Raw genomic sequence first — 21,144 nt, forward strand, 5'->3', positions numbered from 1 at the left:
CACACACACACACACAGACACAGACACACACACCGAGAGAGCCTGAAGCGTTTCCGTCCCAGCGAGAGGAGAGGTCATGAGGCTGCTGTGAACGTCCATCATGCAGCTCCGTCTGGGACATCTTCTTCCCTCCGTAGCCTCCGGCTGACTTCACACACACACACACACACACACACACACACACACACACACACACACACACCTTCTTACAGCCTCGTACTAAACAGAGTCAGTCCAACAGCCTCGGGCCACTTCCTGTTTCCAGCAGGTAAACCCCGTACCGCAAGCTTTTAATGTTTGTCTTAAATGTCTTTCTTTAAAACAAAAATGAAGCCACAATGTAAATTTACCTGTACCCTTATATTGTTTGTGCTAATAATTCCCTCAGAGATCTGCCTTGAAACTCTGAATCACTTCCAAAGAAATGTTCTCCTTCTCTCTAAAAAAAATATGAGTATAAAAACAACCCAATGCGGTGTTGTTGTTGGCTATGTGCCGAACTATTTGTTAGACCAGCTGTTCTCAAACTTTTTTCAGTAATGGTGCCCTTTTGAATTATTTCTTTAAGCCGAGTACCCACCCCCACCCCCCCTTGACCATCATTTTCAGTAGGAAAAAAAAAAAGTATATAAAGAGGAACAGTACAGCGCTGTCAGAGATAGATTTACTAAACAACAGCACCTTGGACCTGGAGAAAGATTTTCGAGAATGCGAAAAAGAGACAACAATTGTAAAAAAAAAAAGACAAAAAGATGGTAGATATAAGGAAGGAAGGAAGGAAGGAAGGAAAGCAAGAATAGGTGAAATAGTATCAGAAACTTCAAAATAACAGTTAACCCATTAACGCCAACTGTCCCTAATTTGCATCAAACCCCTTCCATTCCCACTGAAGGCGAGATAGCGTGGGTGTATTCCCCCCAATGCCGGTTTGTTTACATTCGATACATACCTAGGAACCTTTTGCACGCACTGGTTTCTCGTAGGACCGGTCGGAGTGGGAACTACATCCAGTTCACGGAAGTGAAATTAACCCTAACCCTAACCCTACCCCTAACCCTAAAAAGACTACTGTCAATGTTAGGGAGTAGGAGAGTGTTTTTTCTTTCTTGCTGTGGTCAAGATTCATTTATTTGTCCATTACTTTGTGACATGAATAAAATCTACATATCTGAGATGGGAAAATGTGTTTTTATTAATTTTACCATTTTCTAAAGAATTTTACCATGAATGCCTGTTGTCGCTAATTTGCATCATATCTACATTTATATCTATTTTATATGCTGTAGACAAATTAACAATCTCAACTTAATTTAGCATCTGCTTGGAGCCAGAAACACACATAATAAATTTTTTTATATAATTGTGAATAAATTCAGGCGTCACAGGGTTAATAATAGGTGAATTTAAGAAGAAAAAAGCGAGAAACTTGTAAAAAAGGACAGTAGAAGGCAGGAAGGCAAGAATAGGTCCAAAGAAGGAGACACAGATGTCACAAAAATTCTCCATAAAGAGGAACACAGTTCTGGACAACAGCCTTGTAACTATTAAACATTTAGTTAAATATCTCACGTAACTCCTGCAGTCCTCCAGAGGACCCCTAGGGGTACACGGACCCCCATTTGAGAAACACTGGGTTAGACGATAACTTGCGGAGCCCCTTAAGGGGAACGGGCCTCATTCACCAACCGTGCTTACAGACTAGTAGCCGGGACACACCAGCCAGAAGGCCAACCCTCAGTTCCCACGATTTCATCACATAAAATTGCATAAATATCATATAGCATATTCCATCACATTTTTTAAAGTGCCCATATTATGGATTTGTGGTGTTCTTTTGTGTCTCTGGTGCTTCCACACGCATACAAACTTTAAAAAAAAAATCCATCCATGGTGTTCTGAGTGAGATTTCTGAATGTGTCCTGCCTTCAGTCTCCTGGTGAGCTGGTCAACATCGGCTCGGACTGTGACTTCACAGTCCTGAAATGAGCTGGCTAACCACAACCGTTAGCGTTAGCATGCTAACGCTAGCATGCTACGTCGTTCTCAATAGCAAAGCACTGCTACAACACACACAAGTTCACCATAATCTCCAAAAGAACTGGTGGGGTGTAACCAGTGTAACGGGTGTAAGTGTGTGTGTATGTGTGTGTGTGTATGTGTATGTGTGTGAGTGTGTGTGTGCGTGTGTGCATGCGTGTGTGTGTTTCTGTGTGGGGGTGTGAGTGTATGTGTGTGTATGTATGTGTGTGTGTGCGTGTGTGTGTGTGTGTGTGTGTGTGAGTGTGTGTGCGTGTATGTGTGTGTATGTATGTGTGTGTGTGCGTGTGTGTGTGTGTTTGTATGTGTGTGTGTGTGTGTGTGTGAGTGTCTGTGTGTCTGTGTGTGTGTGTGTGTGTGTGTGTGTGTGTGTGTGTGTGTGTGTGCATGTCTGTCTGTCTGTGTGTGTGTGTGAGTGTGTGTATGTGTGTGAGTGTCTGTGTGTGTGCGTGTGTGTTTATGTGTGTGTATGTGCATGTCTGTCTGTCTGTGTGTGTATGTGTGTGAGTGTCTCTGTGTGTGTGTGTGTGTGTGTGTGTGTGTGTGTATTTGTATGTCTGTCTGTCTCTGTATGTGTGTAAGTGTGTGTATGTGTGTGAGTGTCTGTGTGTGTGTGTGTGTGTGATGTGTGTATGTGTTTGTGTGTGTCCGTGTGTGTGTGTGCTTGTCTGTGTGTGTGTGTGTGTGTGTGTGTGTGTGTGTGTGTGTGTGTGTGTGTGTGTGTGTGTATGTGTGTGTGTGTGTGTGTGTGTGTGTGTGTGTGTGTGTGTGTGTGTGTGTGTGAGTGTGTGTATATGTGTGTGTGTGTGTGTGTGTGTGTGTGTGTGAGTGTGTGTATATGTGTGCGTGTGCGTGTGTGTGTGTGTGTGTGTGTGTGTGTGTGTGTGTGTGTGTGTGTGTGTGTGTGTGTGTATATGTGTGTGTGCGTGTGTGTGTGTGTGTGTGTGTGTGTGTGTGTGTGTGTGTGTGTGTGTGTGTGTGTGTGATATGTGTGTGTGTGTGTGTGTGTGTGTGTGTGTGTGTGTGTGTGTGTGTCTGTGTGTTGAATGATGGGAGTTAATGGGCCGTAGCGTGGAGGTGAGGGGCCATTAGCCCTGCGACAGATGGTCCAGTGAGAGCCATCGTGGGGCCACTTAACACCTCCCGCCCCGAGCCAACAGGCCTGGACCAGCACTCAGCTGGTGGACTTATTCAGCGCTCTAATAAAAACTGTTTGAGAGGCGTCACCTGTCGCACTTACAGGGTCTTAGAGGGTCACCCCCGTGTTTCAGTCTGGACCCTGTTTCAGCCTGGACCCTGTTTCAGCCTGGACCCTGTTTCAGCCTGGACCATGTTTCAGCCTGGACCATGTTTCAGCCTGGACCCTGTTTCAGCCTGGACCATGTTTCAGCCTGGACCATGTTTCAGCCTGGACCCTGTTTCAGCCTGGACCCTGTTTCAGCCTGGACCATGTTTCCCTGTGTTTTTGTGTCTACTTGCATGACGGGAACAACCATTTTTGTAACTGGTTTAATTTATATTATATTATACAATTTTTGACAACTTATGGTCCGCCTGGTTTGATTTTCTATTGTGGGAGCATAAAGACAAATGAAAAAATAAAACGGACATTGAATCTCACATTAAAGGTATAGTGGAGGTTTTCTTTTTCCGGGTGGATCATCAAGACTATTGGTCCTCCTAGTTGTCAATCATTCTGGTGATATGTTTACGTAAGGCTTCCCACTGATGCCTCAGTCGTGAAGTTTCTACTCCACAGGTACAGTCTGGCTATTTGGAGAAATCCATTTAAAATCACTGCTAGTAAAAGTTGATGTAAGCTATGATTAGCGATGCTAGCCCCGGCACAAGTCACGCACCGCGCACACACGGTAAACATCTCAATTTGTGAAAAAGTGCAAATCTTCTTTTGGAGAGTAGGCTTGTATGAGCCATGCCGACAGCAACTTGTAAACAGTGCACTCTCGTGCACACGTTTAATAGGCGTTCCCTCTCGGGAGCAGGCAGAGTGCTGCGCATGTGCATTTTTTCAAAAAGTACAGAGGGCGGTTCTTTTCTAAAATTCGGGATAATCCTCCACAATACCTTTTAATGTATTGATATCACACACACAGCAATGCAACTCAAGCACTTCTGTTGTCTAAAATAGTTCAACCTTATGTGTCGGGAGACAAACATTATAACTTCTAGTCAGTCAATGTTCTGTAAAGTATTTAGGACTCGTAGTCCTCTGTCAGTGTTTAAAAAAACAATTAATATACACAGTCTTATTATATCTCAGATCTGAGAGTATAATGAGTATAAGTCACGTTTAGCGTCCACTAAAAGTTGTGTTGTTGCCGCTGACAGACTCCGATTATTATTCTGAGTGTCTGACAACATTATGGAAAGGATCCCTACAGAGATAGACCTCAAGATCCTTTTTGTTTAACGTGAAACAGCCCCGAAAGAGGACTCCCTAAGACACCGGAGCACGGAGAAATGGGGTCCAGGTTGAAAAGAAAGACAAAAAAAAAGCCCTTTTCAATTTAACTTTGAAATTCAAGAGAGTTAGAGTTTTTTTTTTTTTTCAGAGAACAAAATACACGTTCTGTTCTTTCAATCTCAGTTTGGGGACGTTTTGATAAAAGCCACGTTACCCTGCAGCCTGCCAGACCCAACCAGTACCAGCACTGCCATCCTGTGGCCTGTCAGGATGGAACGAGAACCGACTTTCCATGACTCAGCAAAGGGAACCCTCTTTTCAATGTCAGCGCTCTCAAGATATTCAGTTTTTGGTCCTTTATTTTGAAGAAATTGGGCCTGGGAAGTCTTGGGAAACCCTTTGAATTAGTTTAGGAAGGTGTGGAAACCCTGAATATTCTGCTGTAGGCCTACTATGTGGAAACCACGATAACTTTCATAATCAGAGTCTCTTTTTTTAGTTTTACTTCCAATAACTAACTCTGCTGTTGTCCCAAATATGCCCCCTTTTTATAGAGTTTCTATATCAGAAATTTGAGTTTCTTTCAATCAAATTGTTAAAAAAAAAACTAAAAAAAACCAACGTGGATGGTTCCATACAACTAGTAAAGTAAATGATCAGTTCACTACTTTCATTGAATTTGGGTGTTGTATTCAATTTGATGGCATTTGAAAAAAAAAAACATGAAAAAAGAACATTGAAAAAAAATTGACAAAATCATCGGACAAAGTGGGAAAAAAAAACGCTGAAACTTAGCTGTAAGTTGCTGTACTTGTACACGGGAGGAGTTTGAGAAAATGTTTAAGGATATTTTCTATATGTATTATAACTCCATCTGGTGGCTGTTCAGAAAACTACACAAATAGTTTAACTATTTTTATGTTTTTTATTTTTTTATTTAAGGACAATGCACATTTAATGAACATGTACAGCAGTACACGTAAAAGTGCCGGATTGTTTCCCAAAGGCAAATTTCCATCTGTAGTCCCTAACTAATGGTGTGTGTGTCTGTGTGTCTGTGCGTGTCATGATTTGGATGTTTTCTTGCTTTTAAGAATACAGGAGCAATCCTTTAAAGAAAAACGTAATATTTCCGTAAAATTACAGTCAGTTTATTTATTTATTTATTTTTTTATTTTTTTACAGTTATTCTGAATTGTGCCATCCTACACGAGTACTTTTACTTCTAGTACTTTAAATTAATGTTTAACTTTGATGCTAATACTTGTGTACTTTTACACTATGCCCTACTATGCCCCGCCATGCCCTACTATGCTATACTATACTATCAGGTCTTTGTAAATTATAGAATGTGGCCTAGACCTACTCTAAGTGTCTTGAGATAACTCTTGTTATGGGTCAATATACTATATATAAAACTGAATTGTTTATTTTCGTGTCTGGCCACTGTCTTACACTGTCCATCCATTTATTGGATTATTCACACACATTTTAAATTAAGACTTTACTAGTGCTGACACAAAACACATAAAGGGTTTACGTACGAAATGTACAATTCAAAACAAAAACGGATAAATACAAGTATGGTCCTAACAGGGCAGAATAAATGAGCACACATTAGGAAGATACTGTAGACATACGTCACATATATTTAACTATTTGTTTAGTTAAAGTCCTTTCTTGTCTTATAAACTGTAATTGCAGGTTTTGATCAGACCCCCCACCCCCAAAAAAAACTATCACACGAGCCAAAAATCATTCATATCATTTATTTCTAACACAAAGCAGCCGAGTTACAGCAACAGAAACATCACATCCAACATTAGGAACTAAATAAAGTCATCTCCGGCTACGTTTACATTGCTACGTTTTGGTTTAAAAAGGACTATCTTCTGGTACGTTCCCCCCTCTCGTTCCTCCTGCTCTGGTGTTTCCCCCTCTCGTTCCCCCTGCTCTGGTGTTTCCCCCATCTCATTCCCTCTGCTCTGGCATTCCTGAGCCATCAGTAGGCGCAGTATCCACGCTGCCTCCAGTTTATGGCCAGTATACCAGGATGATGATGAGATATGAGGTTTTGGGCGCGTTGGTTCAAACAGAGTTTAGTTCTTCTACTGGAGATAAAAACACACTTGGTGCACAGAGATCACTTTTGGCTCAAATGTCCGCTGAAATCCCCAAAACGTAGCGATGTAAACGTTGTCTTCGATAAAGAAGCTTTGACAGGCAGCAGCTTTTTAAAAAAACGCCTCGCTAAAGGACAAGCTGTTATAACTCGGTCAGATCTGAACACGCGAACGTGATACACACATTGTTAGATTCAGTGTGACTTACACTTTCTGATGATATATATATATATATATTATCTCTGATAAATGTCCATAAATCCAAGAAACGTTACTCCCAAAATACCTAAAACGTAGCAACGCAGACGTAGCCTCGGACTCTCCAATGGGAGACGCGACGAACTCTCCACGGCCAGCGCGAAAAAGCATCGCCAGGACTCCACGGCCTCGTTCCCTCTCACATTAAAGACAAGCCTCCATAAATTAAAATAAATACCAGTTAAAAATCACTGTAATAGGCCTCTCTTTTCAAAACGTCTGTAACACCGGTCACACAGTAAAGTTACCCCGAATTAGCGTCTAAAGCTCTTTGCTGCAAAAAGGTAATCATTAAGAAAAATCATGGCGTAGGGGGGAAAAAAACATTCAGATTGCATGTGAGTGTGCGTGAAAGCGAGGGTATTGTTACGTTAGAGCCGGGCGATATGGAGGAGAAAAAAAAAATCAAGTATCAATGATATTTATTATAGTCGATATTGAGGCAATGCTGTCAGCTTGACTGAATATTTTGCGTGTAAAAGGCAAATAATAGAACAGCCAGAACAGTCTGAGGAGTTCAGAAAATGACATCACTTTACTTTACAAAGACAACACGTGTCATATCACGATATCCAAAATCTAATCATATATCGATATCATTATAGGGCTGGGAATGCTTTCATAAAATGTCGGTACCGATACCAAAATCATGACTTTGATACAGGTTCCTAAACGACACTTTATCCGAATCCAATTTCGTAAAACAAGAAATGACAACCTTACACATCACGGCAGAGATCTTTGTCTTTAGGTTTCAGCTCCGACTTCGCGAGCCCCGTCTCTGTGTGTAACGTTGAGTTTTTCCTGCGTGTCTCCAAAGTGCTCACCATCTACCAGCCAAATCCTGCAATTAAAAACCAATAAAGTGGCTGGTAGATTTGCCTCACTCGCCAGACTCCCCAAAAAAAAACCAACGATAATCTATTGAGTGGCTGGAAACATTTGAGCGTTCCCTAGCCATTTGGCTGGTGGACCCTGCGTGTAACGTTAGACAGCCAATCAAAAACATCGTTAGATCTCGGTAGAAGCATGCTGCGTGCTGATTGGCTCACTGGCGCTGATGAGATTTACTTGGTATTGAATGACGAGGCATTTTTCCAAACTCAATACTTTACAGGCAATTCGGCAGGTGCCTAAAAAGTATTGAATTTGGTACCCAGCCCTAGATAAAATATGGATATATATCGCCCAGCCCTAGTGTGTGTGTGTGTGTGTGTGTGTGTGTGTGTGAGTGTGCGTGCGTGTTTTAGCTAGCTAGCTACTGCTCGGCTTTAACGCTGGCCCTCCGTGTCGTCCACGGAGCGTTTCCTGGCGAACAGGTGTGTGGGGTCTCGGCTTTTGAAGCCCGGCTGGATGTTGAACACGGGCATGTTCCTCCAGCTGGACGGGTTGTTGTAGGCGGCCGAGCCGGAGTTGCTGGCGCACGGCTTGTTCTGCACCAGCTGGAGGAAGGTCTCCATGTCGGGTCCCAGCCTCGCCATGAGGCCCGTCCTCACCGCCGCCACCGTCTCCGCGTCGCACGCCTGCAGCGCCTGCAGCAGAGTGCTGTAGTACCTGGACCACGGAGCACACAGCAAGTCAGGGACAACATGTGCAGAGTAGCTAATGCCTACCGTACACCGCAAGACTCTGAAAAGACTTAAAAGCGGCAAAAAATGCCAATAATGTCCAAAAAGAAGGGTGAAAAACATCAAAATAGCGTCCAGGGGTCACCAACCTTTTTGAAAACTGAGAGCTACTTCATGGGTATTGAGTCATACGAAGGGCTACCAGTTTGATACACTCTTCGGAAATAACAAACGGGCTCAGTTTGCCTTTAGTTATATATGATTATTAATGATTACTGACGCTCATCTATGTGGAGACACTGATCATGTGAGTGATTTCTCACAATAATTATCAACAATGCCTTAACAAGGTGGGAAACAGATAATATCAATGTTCAATTTTCATTTCATTTCACTCACACAGCAGGTCAGGGATTTTAAGAAGGCGTTTGATACAGTGAATCATAATGTTTTGTTATCCAAACTGTCAAAGATTAATTTCTCTCCCGATGCTCTGACATGGATGGAGTCTTATTTTTATTATTATTGATAGATGCTCTTCCTTTGCTAACTGCACTACTGGGGTCCCTCAGGGATCTATTTTAGGACCAATTTTATTTAGTTTATATATTAATGACCTGCCATTGATTTGCCCAGAAGTCCACATCCAAATGTACGCAGATGATACAGTTACAGTATCTATACCCAAAAACTAGAGAACAAGCTTAAAAAACTTACTGCAGTTCTAAACAAAGTATCAGACTGGTTAACTCTGTTGTCTTACTCTTAATGTAAGCAAAAAAGTGGGCATATGTATTTCTCTAAAAAGTCTCTAAAATACAAAACATGTGCAGAGTATCTAATGCCTACCGTACCTGCAAGACTATGAAAAGACTTAACAACGGCAACAACTTAGAAAAAGTGGCAAAAAATGCCAATAATGTCCAAAAAAAGGGTGAAAAACATCACAATAGCGTCCAGTGTTTCCTCTGTTGATTTTGCAGTGGTATCAGAACTAGGGCAGATGCACAATGTTGCCTTTTAAATGATCCTACCGATTACTACCGAGGACCGATTCACGCTAAATCACAAAGGGCCAAATTGCGGTACCTGAGAGAGTTGTTGTTCGGACAGACCTGCCCCCACTGTTAAAAAAAGAAATCATAAAGGAAACACTGGCGTCAGCAACGCCAAAAAAACAAAATACCCAACTGTCTACCATACACTAGAAGACATGAATTATGAAAATTAGTGAAAATAGTAAGGGTCCTAAGTTTGAGTGTCCACAAAAAAAGAACGTCTAATAATCCATAAATGCTGAAAATGTTGAAGAAAAACTCACAAAACCCCTCAAATGTTGCATAGCGTGTGTGTGTATGTGTGTATGTGTGTGTGTGTGTGTGTGTGTCACCTGTTGGGGAAGTGAGTGGGGACCTGCACCACCTCTCCGATGGCATCCGGGTTGGTTCGAGCCACAGTGCAGATGTCCAGACTGGTGTAACACTCTTCTTGCACCTTTTAAAAGAGACAAAAGCTTTTAGTGTCAGGAGGCAGAGAGCAGTGATGTGTGTGTGTGTGTGTGTGTGTGTGTGTGTGTGTGTGTGTGTGTGTGTGTGTTTACAAACCTCTGAGATCATCATCTGGAAGATGTTGCAGCGACGGATAGTTTGGAAAACCTTGGCTGAGATTCCCTGAGAGATGCAGTGCAGACTTTTCTTGACGAACGTTTTACCCTGCGGAGCCACACACACACACACACACACACACACACACACACACACACACACACACACACACACACACACACACACACACACACACACACACACACAGGTGAGATAGAGAGATCGGCAAGTAGAGACAGGTAGATGATGGACAGAACGGCAGATGATAGATGGAGAGACAGAAATAGTGAGACAAAGACAGACAGGTAGATGAATAGATGAGAGACAGACAGACACAGAGAGAAAGACTGAGAGACAGACAAACAGACAGACAGACAGAGAGACAGACTGAGAGACAGACTGAGAAACAGACAGAGAGAGAGACAGACAAACAGACAGAGAGAGAGACAGACAGAGAGACAAACAGAGAGACAGAGAGACAGACTGAGAGAGAGACAGACGGCTAGAGGACGGACAGAATGACAGACAGAGAGACAGACAGAGAGACAGACAGAGAGACAAACAGACAGACAGACAGACAGAGAAACAGACAGACAGACAGAGAGACAGACAGAGAGAGACAGAGAGACAGACGGCCAGAGGACGGACAGAATGACAGACAGAGAAACAGACAGAGAGACAGACAGACAGATGACGGACAGACAGACAGACAGACAGACAGAGAGACAGACAGACAGACAGACACAGAGAGAAAGACAGACAGATGGCTAGAGGATGGACAGAATGACTGACAGGCAGACAGACAGGCAGACAGACAGACAGACTCACCTCTGTGTTGAAGGTAGCAGCGGAGTTCAGGAAGTGTTCACAGAGTTCGTGCATCCCGTCGGTGTCGCAGGTGGAGTTCTCCAGACAGGAGAAGAATCCACAGCCCACGGTGACAGCTCCGTTAATACATCTGGCCACATCAGCTGCACACACACACACACACACACACACACACACACACACACACACACACACACACACAGCGAGAGAGACAGGTTTACACACACGCATAATAAGTAGGCTACTTCTACTTTTTGTACTTGAGTTTGGGTTAACTGTTTGCTGTAGATGGACTCTGCAGGACTGCAGCTCTCTAACTGGAGTATTACTACATCGTGTAATTACTACTTGGAGTTAAAGATCTGAAGACAAAGCAGCAAACTAATACAAACAGGGTGCTCCTTTAAAAACAAAAAAATAAAAAATCAAGCTTAAGGAGAGACGTTTCTGAGTTAATATCATAATAATACGTAATAAATCACCGAAACCAAAAGATGAAACATTGCACGTAAATAGAAAGCGGTGAAGCCGATCCTGTCGGTTTGAACGGAACCGGGACTCACTGGGGCTGTTGGAGGAGAACCGAGCCCGGCGGGGAGCAGCTTCCTCCGGCGGCAGCTGGAAGCACGCGGCGCAGCCGAGTCCGAGGACCAGCAGCAGCAGAGCGGAGCCGGGCAGCATGGTGAGCCTGTCGGGCTGGATGGAGAGGAGGAGGAGGAGGAGGAGGATGATGATGATGATGATGATGATGATGATGATGATGGTTGCTCTGGGTGTCTGTCCGGACTGTGCCGCCTCTCCGGCCGCAGCTGGTATTTATATCCGCTCCGCTTGGAACTGACCAATCAGAGCGCGACATCCGGCCGGGTGCAGGGGGTTAATGGTTTATTCATGGCCTTAAGTTCTCGTAACACATCCACGGTAATTAACCCCCACAGTTAATTGGATGTTTTCCACGAGGTACACGGACTTTCCGAGCAGCAGTGAAGTCACGCGATATTTTTAGACTTTTTGAAAGTGCAAACAGTTTTAAAATAAAGAATCCATAAGGTGAGTAGCCTATTGTAAAATTGGGACACTTTTTTTTAGTTGAAAATTTGAATTCTGGAACAGTTTTCCAAATGTCTGAGACACTTTCTTTCTTTTTTAAGATTGTTTAATTGAGTTTTTTTTTGGCAACATATGAAAAAATTCAAAATCAAAACGTAACAAACAAGCATACACACATACATAGACACACACACACACTCACAGACAGACAAACACGCACACACACACATGCACACAGACGCACACCGACACACACACTCACACAGACGCACACACACACACAAACACGCATACAGACGCACACACACACACACACGTGCACACATACACACTTGTGCACACAGACTCACACAGACACAAGCACACACACATACGTGCACACATGCACACACACACACACACACACACACACACACAGACACAAACACACACAAGCACGCACGCACACAAACACACATGAACACAGACACACACACACACACACATACACACGTGCACACACACACACACACACACACACACATGAACACAGACACACACACACACACAAACACATGCACACAGACGCACACAGACACATAGAATAATTAATAGAAAGTTAACGTGGCCGGGTATGGCTCAGCGGGTAGAGCAGGCGCACATATACTGAGAGGAGAACTCGACGCAGAGGTCCAGGGTTTGAATCCGACCTGTGATGATTTCCTGCATGTCTTAGCCCCCCCTTCTCTCTTTCACCTCGCTGTCCCGTCCAAAATTAAAGGCGGAAAAGCCCAAAAAATTATCTTAAAAACTGATCTGATTTTGGCCGTTTTTTTTTCTGAAGTTTTTGTCCATTTTTTTGACACTTTTTTCAATGTTTTTGTCGTTGTCGTTATAGTGTTACACTTACTTTTCGGAATTCATGGTCGATAAACCTCGTTGGATTTTTAAATGATACCGAATTTTTAAGTCCAAAACGCTGAAATGATGAATTATTTTGACTAATATTAGAGGAACACATGTTGATGGATAATCCCAGACTCGTGTATGTCGAATCTGAGTCAGAATACTGTTTAGAAACCATTTCACTGCTATAAAATTGAATAAAATAACTCAAAATGTCAATGAAAATATAGTGATCGTTAACTGGACTTGCGAACCTGGAACCATCCGTGTTATTTTCTTGGTAACTTTTTGTAAATATAGACATTTTGATAACTTGATGACGATGCAATCCCAATACAAAACCAATGCCCTTTTAACAGGAGAGACAAAGCAAGTGGGAAAGCATGGCCCAGTAAAGACCAGAGATTGGTATCAGGAGTAGCCTACGTTGTGTTTTTCCTAAAAATAGCAGGACAAGAGGAAACAGGATGCGTCACTTTCTTATTCCAGTCACGTCTCCAGTTGTTCCTGTGATCAGTCGAGTTGAAACAAGCGGATCAGTGATTGGGAACACAGCTTCAGACTGGGGGGGTAAGGGGAGGCTCCCAAGGCTCCCAGGGCTCCAGCCCCGAATGGTTGGTCTTGAAAGAGGCACAATGTGTCAAACTCAAAGGCCCGGGGGAAACTGTTCCTTGATTTCCTAAATTTGGATTATGGCTAAGGAGCTCTTTTTTTTTTTTGATGATTTTTGTAGTAACAAAAATTTGGATTATGGCTAAGGAACTCTTTTTTTGTGCAGATTTGTGGAAAATATGCTACAAAAATGACGAAAAATACTACAAAATTAGTTTGCTTTGTCTGTGTGTGTGTGTGTGTGTATATTTATAAAAAAGTATAAATTAAAATTATTATTATTATTATTTATGTGTTGATAAACAAAAAATGTCATTTGTTGTCAAAAAGTCCATAAAACAATCTTTTTAAAGAGTGTGTGCGTGTGTGTGTGTGTGTGTGTGTGTGTGTCTGTGTGCATGTGTGTATGTGAGTAGCCTATGCTTGTTTGTTACGTTTGTATTTTGTGTTTTGTGTTTAGATTTAGATTTTTTTTTTTTCATATGTTGCCAAAATAAATTCCATATGAGACATTTAAAGATATTTCACTTTTTCAATTAAAGAAAAGCATTTCATTAAACTATACAATAAGTGCAGTGTTGGAGCGTTAGCTTGTATCTAGTGTCAACATCTGGGTCAACATCTGGGTCATTCTACGACAGAAACAGACTGAGTGAATAAGATGAATAACTTTAGTGTAGTCAGTGCTCTGCAGCTGCTGCAGATGTGGAAAACTGTGTGTCTTATCTGTGCCTCGTCATCTGTGATTGGCTATCTGCGTGTCTTATCTGTGATTGGCTATCTGCGTGTCTTATCTCTGATTGGCTGGTGGTGAAATGTGCGAGAGTGGTCAGTGGAGGCGGCCGTGTTTCCATCATGGCCGGAGGAAGCAGTGGACCTCGAAGCGCTCTCTTCCACAGCCTCAGGTCAACACACTGATAAACATCTCCCCCCTCTCTCTCTCGCTCTCCCCCTCTTGTCCTCCTCCCTCTCTCTCTCTCTCTTTCCTCTCCTCTGTCTCCTCCCTCTCTCTCCCCCTTCTCTCTCCCACTCTGTCCTCTCTCTCTCTCTCTCTCCCTCTCTCGCTCTCCCCCTCTCTCCCACTCTGTCCTCTCTCTCTCCCCCCTCTCCCCTCTCTCTCTCTCTCCCCTCTCTCTCGCTCTCTCTCCCCCCTCTCCCTGAATTTTTCTTCTCTCTCCCCTTCTCTCTCCCCCTCTCTCTATCCCCTCCCCCCCTCCTCTCTCCCTACTAACAACGCCGTTTGGCCTCCGTTGACTTATATTACCTTGCGATTGTGTTTGAATTTACTCCGTGGAGAGTAGTATGAAAGAACAAAAATTTGCGTAGGGAGGTTGGTCGGGATGGAGGATGGGTCAAACACAGGACTGTCACCCAGGAGACTGGGGATCAGGTCCCGCTTGTAGTTCTTCTTTTCCTAAACCCAACCAGGTCTTCTTTATCTAAACCCAACCAGTTCTTCTTTTCCTAAACCCAACCAGTTCTTCTTTTCCTAAACCCAACCCGCGTGTGACGTTTCCTAAACTCAACCGTAGCTTTCTTGTCGCGATAACACGCCAAGTGGCGTACATTTTATACACACGTATACAGCATAGACATACACGCGGATAGCTCAAAATGCATACAGATAACACGCCACTTGGCTTAAGAAAGTGTATGTATGTTTACAAGAAGTCATGATGTCATGTTGAGCCTTGAGGTTTTATTCTTTAATACAAAGAAAGCAAACAAAACATTTTACAACTAAGAGAAATAATTACAACCAATTCTTCTGAAGCACTGAATATCTGCTCATTGACAGAGTTTCATAGTTTATTAAAGTGGTTTTATTTTCTTTGACTGTAGTAGATGATAGTGAAACATATCTGAAATCATTTTGTCTCTCTGTGTATTTAAGCAGAACAGAGTTTGAACCATTTTCAAACTGAATTATACAATAAAAAGAGACGGAAACAGGGTCCCAAAATGGGAAACTAAGCCAAAATGTATTTCCAGTGCAAAATTATTGAAATACTCTTTAAAAACAAATACGGTAATAATAATAAAAACTGTCGACAACAATTCAAGTGCTGAGGAAACATAAAACACACAAACGGACATTTTTCAAGGAGTAAAACAACCTTTTGGCTTTCATTACAATTCATAAGAAATAAAAAAGTTATATGGCTTCACTTCATCTTTCTGAAGAAGCTCGGTTTCCTTTTGTTCCGTCAGCTTTCAGACCAACACGTTCTCACTCCCATCGCGTCAAATACGGATGCTTGGTTATGTGCCTTTGGCGTTTTTTATTCACGCTAAAAGTCTCCTTCAGCATCTGGACTCTTGGCGTCCTTTAGCGTTTGTTATTCATGCTAAAAGTGAGTCCTTTAGCGTTTGTTATTCATGCTAAAAGTGCGTCCTTTGGCATTTTTTATTCATGCTTAAAGTGAGTCCTTTAGCGTTTGTTATTCATGCTAAAAGTGCTTCCTTTGGCATTTTTTATTCATGCTTAAAGTGAGTCCTTTAGCGTTTGTTATTCATGCTAAAAGTGAGTCCTTTGGCGTTTGTTACTAATGCTAAAAGTGAGTCCTTTGGCGTTTGTTATTCATGCTTAAAGTGAGTCCTTTAGCGTTTGTTATTCATGCTAAAAGTGAGTCCTTTAGCGTTTGTTATTCATGCTAAAAGTGAGTCCTTTAGCGTTTGTTATTCATGCTAAAAGTGAGTCCTTTGGCGTTTGTTATTCATGCTAAAAGTGAGTCCTTTAGCGTTTGTTATTCATGCTAAAAGTGAGTCCTTTAGCGTTTGTTATTCATGCTAAAAGTGAGTCCTTTAGCGTTTGTTATTCATGCTAAAAGTGCGTCCTTTGGCATTTTTTATTCATGCTTAAAGTGAGTCCTTTAGCGTTTGTTATTCATGCTAAAAGTGCTTCCTTTGGCATTTTTTATTCATGCTTAAAGTGAGTCCTTTAGCGTTTGTTATTCATGCTAAAAGTGAGTCCTTTGGCGTTTGTTACTAATGCTAAAAGTGAGTCCTTTAGCGTTTGTTATTCATGCTAAAAGTGAGTCCTTTGGCGTTTGTTATTCATGCTTAAAGTGAGTCCTTTAGCGTTTGTTATTCATGCTAAAAGTGAGTCCTTTGGCGTTTGTTACTAATGCTAAAAGTGAGTCCTTTAGCGTTTGTTATTCAAGCTAAAAGTGAGTCCTTTAGCGTTTGTTATTCATGCTAAAAGTGAGTCCTTTAGCGTTTGTTATTCATGCTAAAAGTGAGTCCTTTGGCGTTTGTTATTCATGCTAAAAGTGAGTCCTTAAGTGAGTCCTTTGGCGTTTGTTATTCATGCTAAAAGTGAGTCCTTTGGCGTTTGTTATTCATGCTAAAAGTGAGTCCTTTAGCGTTTGTTATTCATGCTAAAAGTGCGTCCTTTGGCATTTTTTATTCATGCCTAAAGTGAGTCCTTTAGCGTTTGTTATTCATGCTAAAAGTGCTTCCTTTGGCATTTTTTATTCATGCTTAAAGTGAGTCCTTTAGCGTTTGTTATTCATGCTAAAAGTGAGTCCTTTGGCGTTTGTTACTAATGCTAAAAGTGAGTCCTTTAGCGTTTGTTATTCATGCTAAAAGTGAGTCCTTTAGCGTTTGTTATTCATGCTAAAAGTGCGTCCTTTGGCGTTTGTTACTAATGCTAAAAGTGAGTCTTTTAGCGTTTGTTATTCATGCTAAAAGTGAGTCCTTTAGCGTTTGTTATTCATGCTAAAAGTGAGTCCTTTAGCGTTTGTTATTCATGCTAAAAGTGCGTCCTTTGGCATTTGTTATTCATGCCTAATCAGCATCTTGATATGCCACACCTGTGAGGTGGATGGATTATCTCGGCAAAGGAGAAGTGCTCACTAACACAGAATTAGACAGATTTGTGAACAATATTTGAGAGAAAAAGGCCTTTTGTGTGTGTGTGTATATATATATATATATATATATATATATATATATATATATATATATATATATACTGTATATGGGCCCGAATCTGCCTTTGGGCATATCATAGTGGGGGTCCTCCCCCAGGGATGTTTTGAGCATCAACAATTTCATTTTCTGCATTTGGATACACTTTTATGCATCAATTTACGGTGGAAATGTCTTTATTTAGCCTATGCGAAGAAAAAAACACCGAAGATAATTCAAAATATATACAAATATAATGGAACATTTGTTGTTGCATGTCATTGGGCATTTTTAAGTGGGTATAAGTAAATCCTGGAGCTTTCTTAGTGGGTATACTGCGTTGGTGGATGGGTCAAACCAGTGGTGTAGATTACACCACTGGTTTGACCCATCCACCAACCCAACCAGCCTCCCTAAGCAGCATTTTGGTCTTTCATACTACTCTCTACCGTTGTCTCTCTTCATACTACGCCATCTTACAGCGCTGCTGTTGAGCTGCTGCTCTGCCCGGTGGCGGAATTACATAATCCTACTATAGCCACGCCAAGACCCTCCCTTCAATAGCAGCTTGATTGGTTGGGGTTAGGCATTGACCTCGAGTGGTTAGGGTTAGGATAGCTGATTGGTCAGGGGATAGGACCTGAACAAATCGGATTATGTTACCTTGCGTAAGCATGGACGCCTGGCCAATAGTAGTGTGTTAAGGGCGGGTCTTGGCGTGGCCACAGTAGGATTCGTAAATTCGCTGCCCGGTGCGTTCCATACAGACGCTAAAGGGGGATTTTTGCGTTGAGCCACTGACCAAGAGTCAGTATTTGAGTTGGGAGTGAGAAGGGGTTGTTCAGACGATCATTACGTCCTGCTAAAACTCCAGGTCCCAACCAGACTCTTCATCAGAAGGAGGCTCTTCTGCGTCCTCTGGGAAATAGTCAAAGTTGCTGTTGTCCAACGGCCCGGCCAACTGGTGGAACAAACAGGAAGTCAACGCCAGAGGTGGAAAGTAATGAATCACACTCACTCACATTACTGCAATTGCGTAGTTTTTTTTTGTGTAGCCTACTTTTACTTTTTAAAAGTAGTTTTGAAAATCAGGCCTGTGAGAATAACTCACAAGAACACTGCTAATAATTGACTTAAGAGTAAAAAAAATTCTTGGCTTTAAAGTTAGTTATCAATATCTCAGTCGTAATTTACGTTACGTGTAGGACTAAATCTTATAGAGATGATTCACGACATGCTGTGCCACAAACAGGATTTGGGATGACAACATAGGCATGGACCAATCACGAGTAGATGTCCTTATTTAAGAATATTCTCAGACAAATTCACATTAAATAGTAAAATTCCTAATAGGAGTTAACATTTAACAGATATTTGATAGTAAAGAATTTTCAAGAGCATGCATTATGATATACTGTACTTTGGAAATGAAAGATAAACACTTTTTCCACTATGTCTTTATTACAAATTTTAAGCCGGTGAGCTGTTAACTGACCTGCCTATACTGTATATAGCCTAGACCACTGGTTCTCAAGCTTTTTTCAAAAATGTTCCACCTTTGAACAGTATGTTTAAGCCATGTACCCCCTAACCAGCGCGAATAATGTTTGGTAGAAAAGAAAAAGTCTCTATAAAGAGGAAGAATACAGCGATGTCAGAGATAGATTTACTAAACAACAGCTTTGTAACTGAAAAACATTTAAATGCTGATGAAAAAAGGCAACAAAACTTTTTTTTTAAAATGACAAAACCTTGGAAAAAGACGGCAGAAAGACGGAAGTAAAGGCAAGAATAGGTCAAAAATAGTAACAAAATCTTTGAAAAAAGAGACACAGTAGAAAGAAGGAAAGGAGTAAGGCAACATTAGGACGACAAAAGTGACAAACTTCGAAAAGTGACAAAAACTTAGAAAAAGAAGAAAGGCAAGAATAGGTCAAAAACAGCCATAAAACTTTCAATAAAAAAAATGAGAAACTTCAAAATCAGCGACAAAAACTTAAAAAAAAGCGACAAACTTGGATAAAAAAAGACAGTGGAAGGAAGGAAGGAAGGAAGGAAGGAAGGAAGGAAGAGATCCAAAGAAGGCAACAAAAACGTCACATTTTTGGTAGAAAAAAAGTCTAAATAAAGAGGTACAATGGTTCAGTACAACAGCCTTCAAAATGCAGAAGGATTTTAGTGGAAAAACAATATAAGAGAGACTGAAGGATACCCACGGTGGGCGTGAACGGAGAGGCCACGGTTCCCTGGCGGAGGCCGTCCCAGTTGAAGCCTTCAAACCACCTGAAGGACAAAGACGTGTTGCCATGAGAACAGTATCTGCAGGAAGCACTCACAGTGAAGTCCATAGAAATGAAACCGATAGAAAGGCCATTTCCATTCAAATCAACGTAGCAGAATGGTCAGAGCAGCAGCCATGGTAACGTATACACTTCCGATAATAAGCCGAAGAAATATTCAGATCCTTTTAGTTCAGTAAAAGTAAAGTAAGTAAGTAAAGTAAAGTAAAAAAGTAAAAGTCCTGCATTGAAAATGTTACTTATGCAAAAGTATGTTAACTATCGTACATATTAAAAAGTAAAGAAAAATCCTCACATTTTAATTCATAATAAAACATCAACGTGTGTTTTGGGTGCAGGAATCTTACTGTGTAAAGTACCTAGTAACTAAAGCTGTAACAGATGAATGTAGAGGAGTAACTAAAGTAACTAGTAACTAAAGCTGTAACAGATGAATGTAGAGGAGTAACTAAAGTAACTAGTAACTAAAGCTGTAACAGATGAATGTAGAGGAGTAACTAAAGTAACTAGTAACTAAAGCTGTAACAGATGAATGTAGCGGAGTAACTAAAGTAACTAGTAACTAAAGCTGTAACAGATGAATGTAGAGGAGTAACTAAAGTAACTAGTAACTAAAGCTGGAACAGATGAATGTAGAGGAGTAACTAAAGTAACTAGTAACTAAAGCTGGAACAGATGAATGTAGAGGAGTAACTAAAGTAACTAGTAACTAAACTGTAACAGATAGTAACGGAGTAAAAGTAACTAGTAACTAAAGCTGTAACAGATGAATGTAGAGGAGTAACTAAAGTAACTAGTAACTAAAGCTGTAACAGATGAATGTAGCGGAGTAACTAAAGTAACTAGTAACTAAAGCTGGAACAGATGAATGTAGAGGAGTAACTAAAGTAACTTGTAACTAAAGCTGTAACAGATGAATGTAGAGGAGTAACTAAAGTAACTAGTAACTAAAGCTGGAACAGATGAATGTAGAGGAGTAACTAAAGTAACTAGTAACTAAAGCTGGAACAGATGAATGTAGTGGAGTAAAAAGTACAATATTTCTCTCAGAAATGTAGCGGAGTAGAAGTAGAAAGTGGCATGAAAAGAAAAGATTCAAGTAAAGTACAAGTACCTCAACATTTGTACTTGAGTACAGTACTGGAGTAAATGTACTTAGTTATATTCCATCACTGCCCATGACCATAAACAGCTTTACTTTCTCACTTGTGTTTCTGGATGTCCTTCACTCCGTTTTTCTGATTCCCCAGCCTCTCTGAAGGATTGTCCCTGAGAGAACATAGATTGTAACATAGGCTTAGAGTTTGGGGGATGCAGGGGATATGTGTCACCCCTCCCCCCAATAGAAGATGTTGTCCCCCATGAAAAAATATGAAAGACAACCCACTCCCTAAAGGAAAGATTTAACAAAAAATGAATATTCAAATCCCAACATTAAAAAATCTAATACCTAGCCAATTAACGAATATGCATATAGTCAGATATTCGGAACCTGCCCTACTTCTTACCAGTAAAGATGTGTTTTCAAAACCTATGCCCTTG

At 41.3% G+C, this 21,144-nt stretch overlaps 2 protein-coding genes across 3 annotated transcripts in view; both read right to left on the reverse strand.

Moving 5' to 3' along the window:
- Positions 1-8,036: 8,036 nt before the first annotated feature.
- On the reverse strand, positions 8,037-11,617 carry stc1l (stanniocalcin 1, like). Its single transcript, XM_028602046.1, has 5 exons — positions 11,407-11,617; positions 10,844-10,986; positions 10,016-10,123; positions 9,802-9,905; positions 8,037-8,397 (listed from the first exon to the last, which is right to left on the reverse strand). Exons 1-5 carry the CDS (start codon positions 11,522-11,524, stop codon positions 8,115-8,117), a joined length of 756 nt encoding a protein of 251 aa, XP_028457847.1. The 5' UTR covers positions 11,525-11,617; the 3' UTR covers positions 8,037-8,114.
- Positions 11,618-18,014: 6,397 nt separating this feature from the next.
- LOC114571185 (cGMP-dependent protein kinase 1) overlaps positions 18,015-21,144 on the reverse strand; it is a 29,404-nt gene continuing 26,274 nt past the window's right edge. For both annotated transcript variants that reach the window (XM_028602032.1, XM_028602031.1), the window contains 3 exons: positions 20,809-20,871; positions 19,519-19,585; positions 18,015-18,263 (listed from right to left, as the gene is read on the reverse strand). In XM_028602032.1, coding sequence (XP_028457833.1) covers positions 18,165-18,263; positions 19,519-19,585; positions 20,809-20,871 — 229 coding nt within the window. In that variant the 3' untranslated portion in view covers positions 18,015-18,164. The remainder of the gene's footprint in view (positions 18,264-19,518; positions 19,586-20,808; positions 20,872-21,144) is intronic.

Source organism: Perca flavescens, chromosome 16 (assembly GCF_004354835.1).
Source record: "Perca flavescens isolate YP-PL-M2 chromosome 16, PFLA_1.0, whole genome shotgun sequence".
Classification (NCBI taxonomy): Eukaryota; Metazoa; Chordata; class Actinopteri; order Perciformes; family Percidae; genus Perca; species Perca flavescens.

Excerpts from the sequence above, each read along its gene's own strand:
- stc1l (XM_028602046.1), bottom strand. The coding sequence starts at position 11,524 with ATGCTGCCCGGCTCCGCTCTGCTGCTGCTGGTCCTCGGACTCGGCTGC. Across the intron at positions 10,987-11,406 it reads GTTCTCCTCCAACAGCCCCA|CTGATGTGGCCAGATGTATT; the intron begins GTGAGTCCCGGT and ends GTGTGTGTGCAG. Across the intron at positions 9,906-10,015 it reads TCCAGATGATGATCTCAGAG|GTGCAAGAAGAGTGTTACAC; the intron begins GTTTGTAAACAC and ends CTCTTTTAAAAG.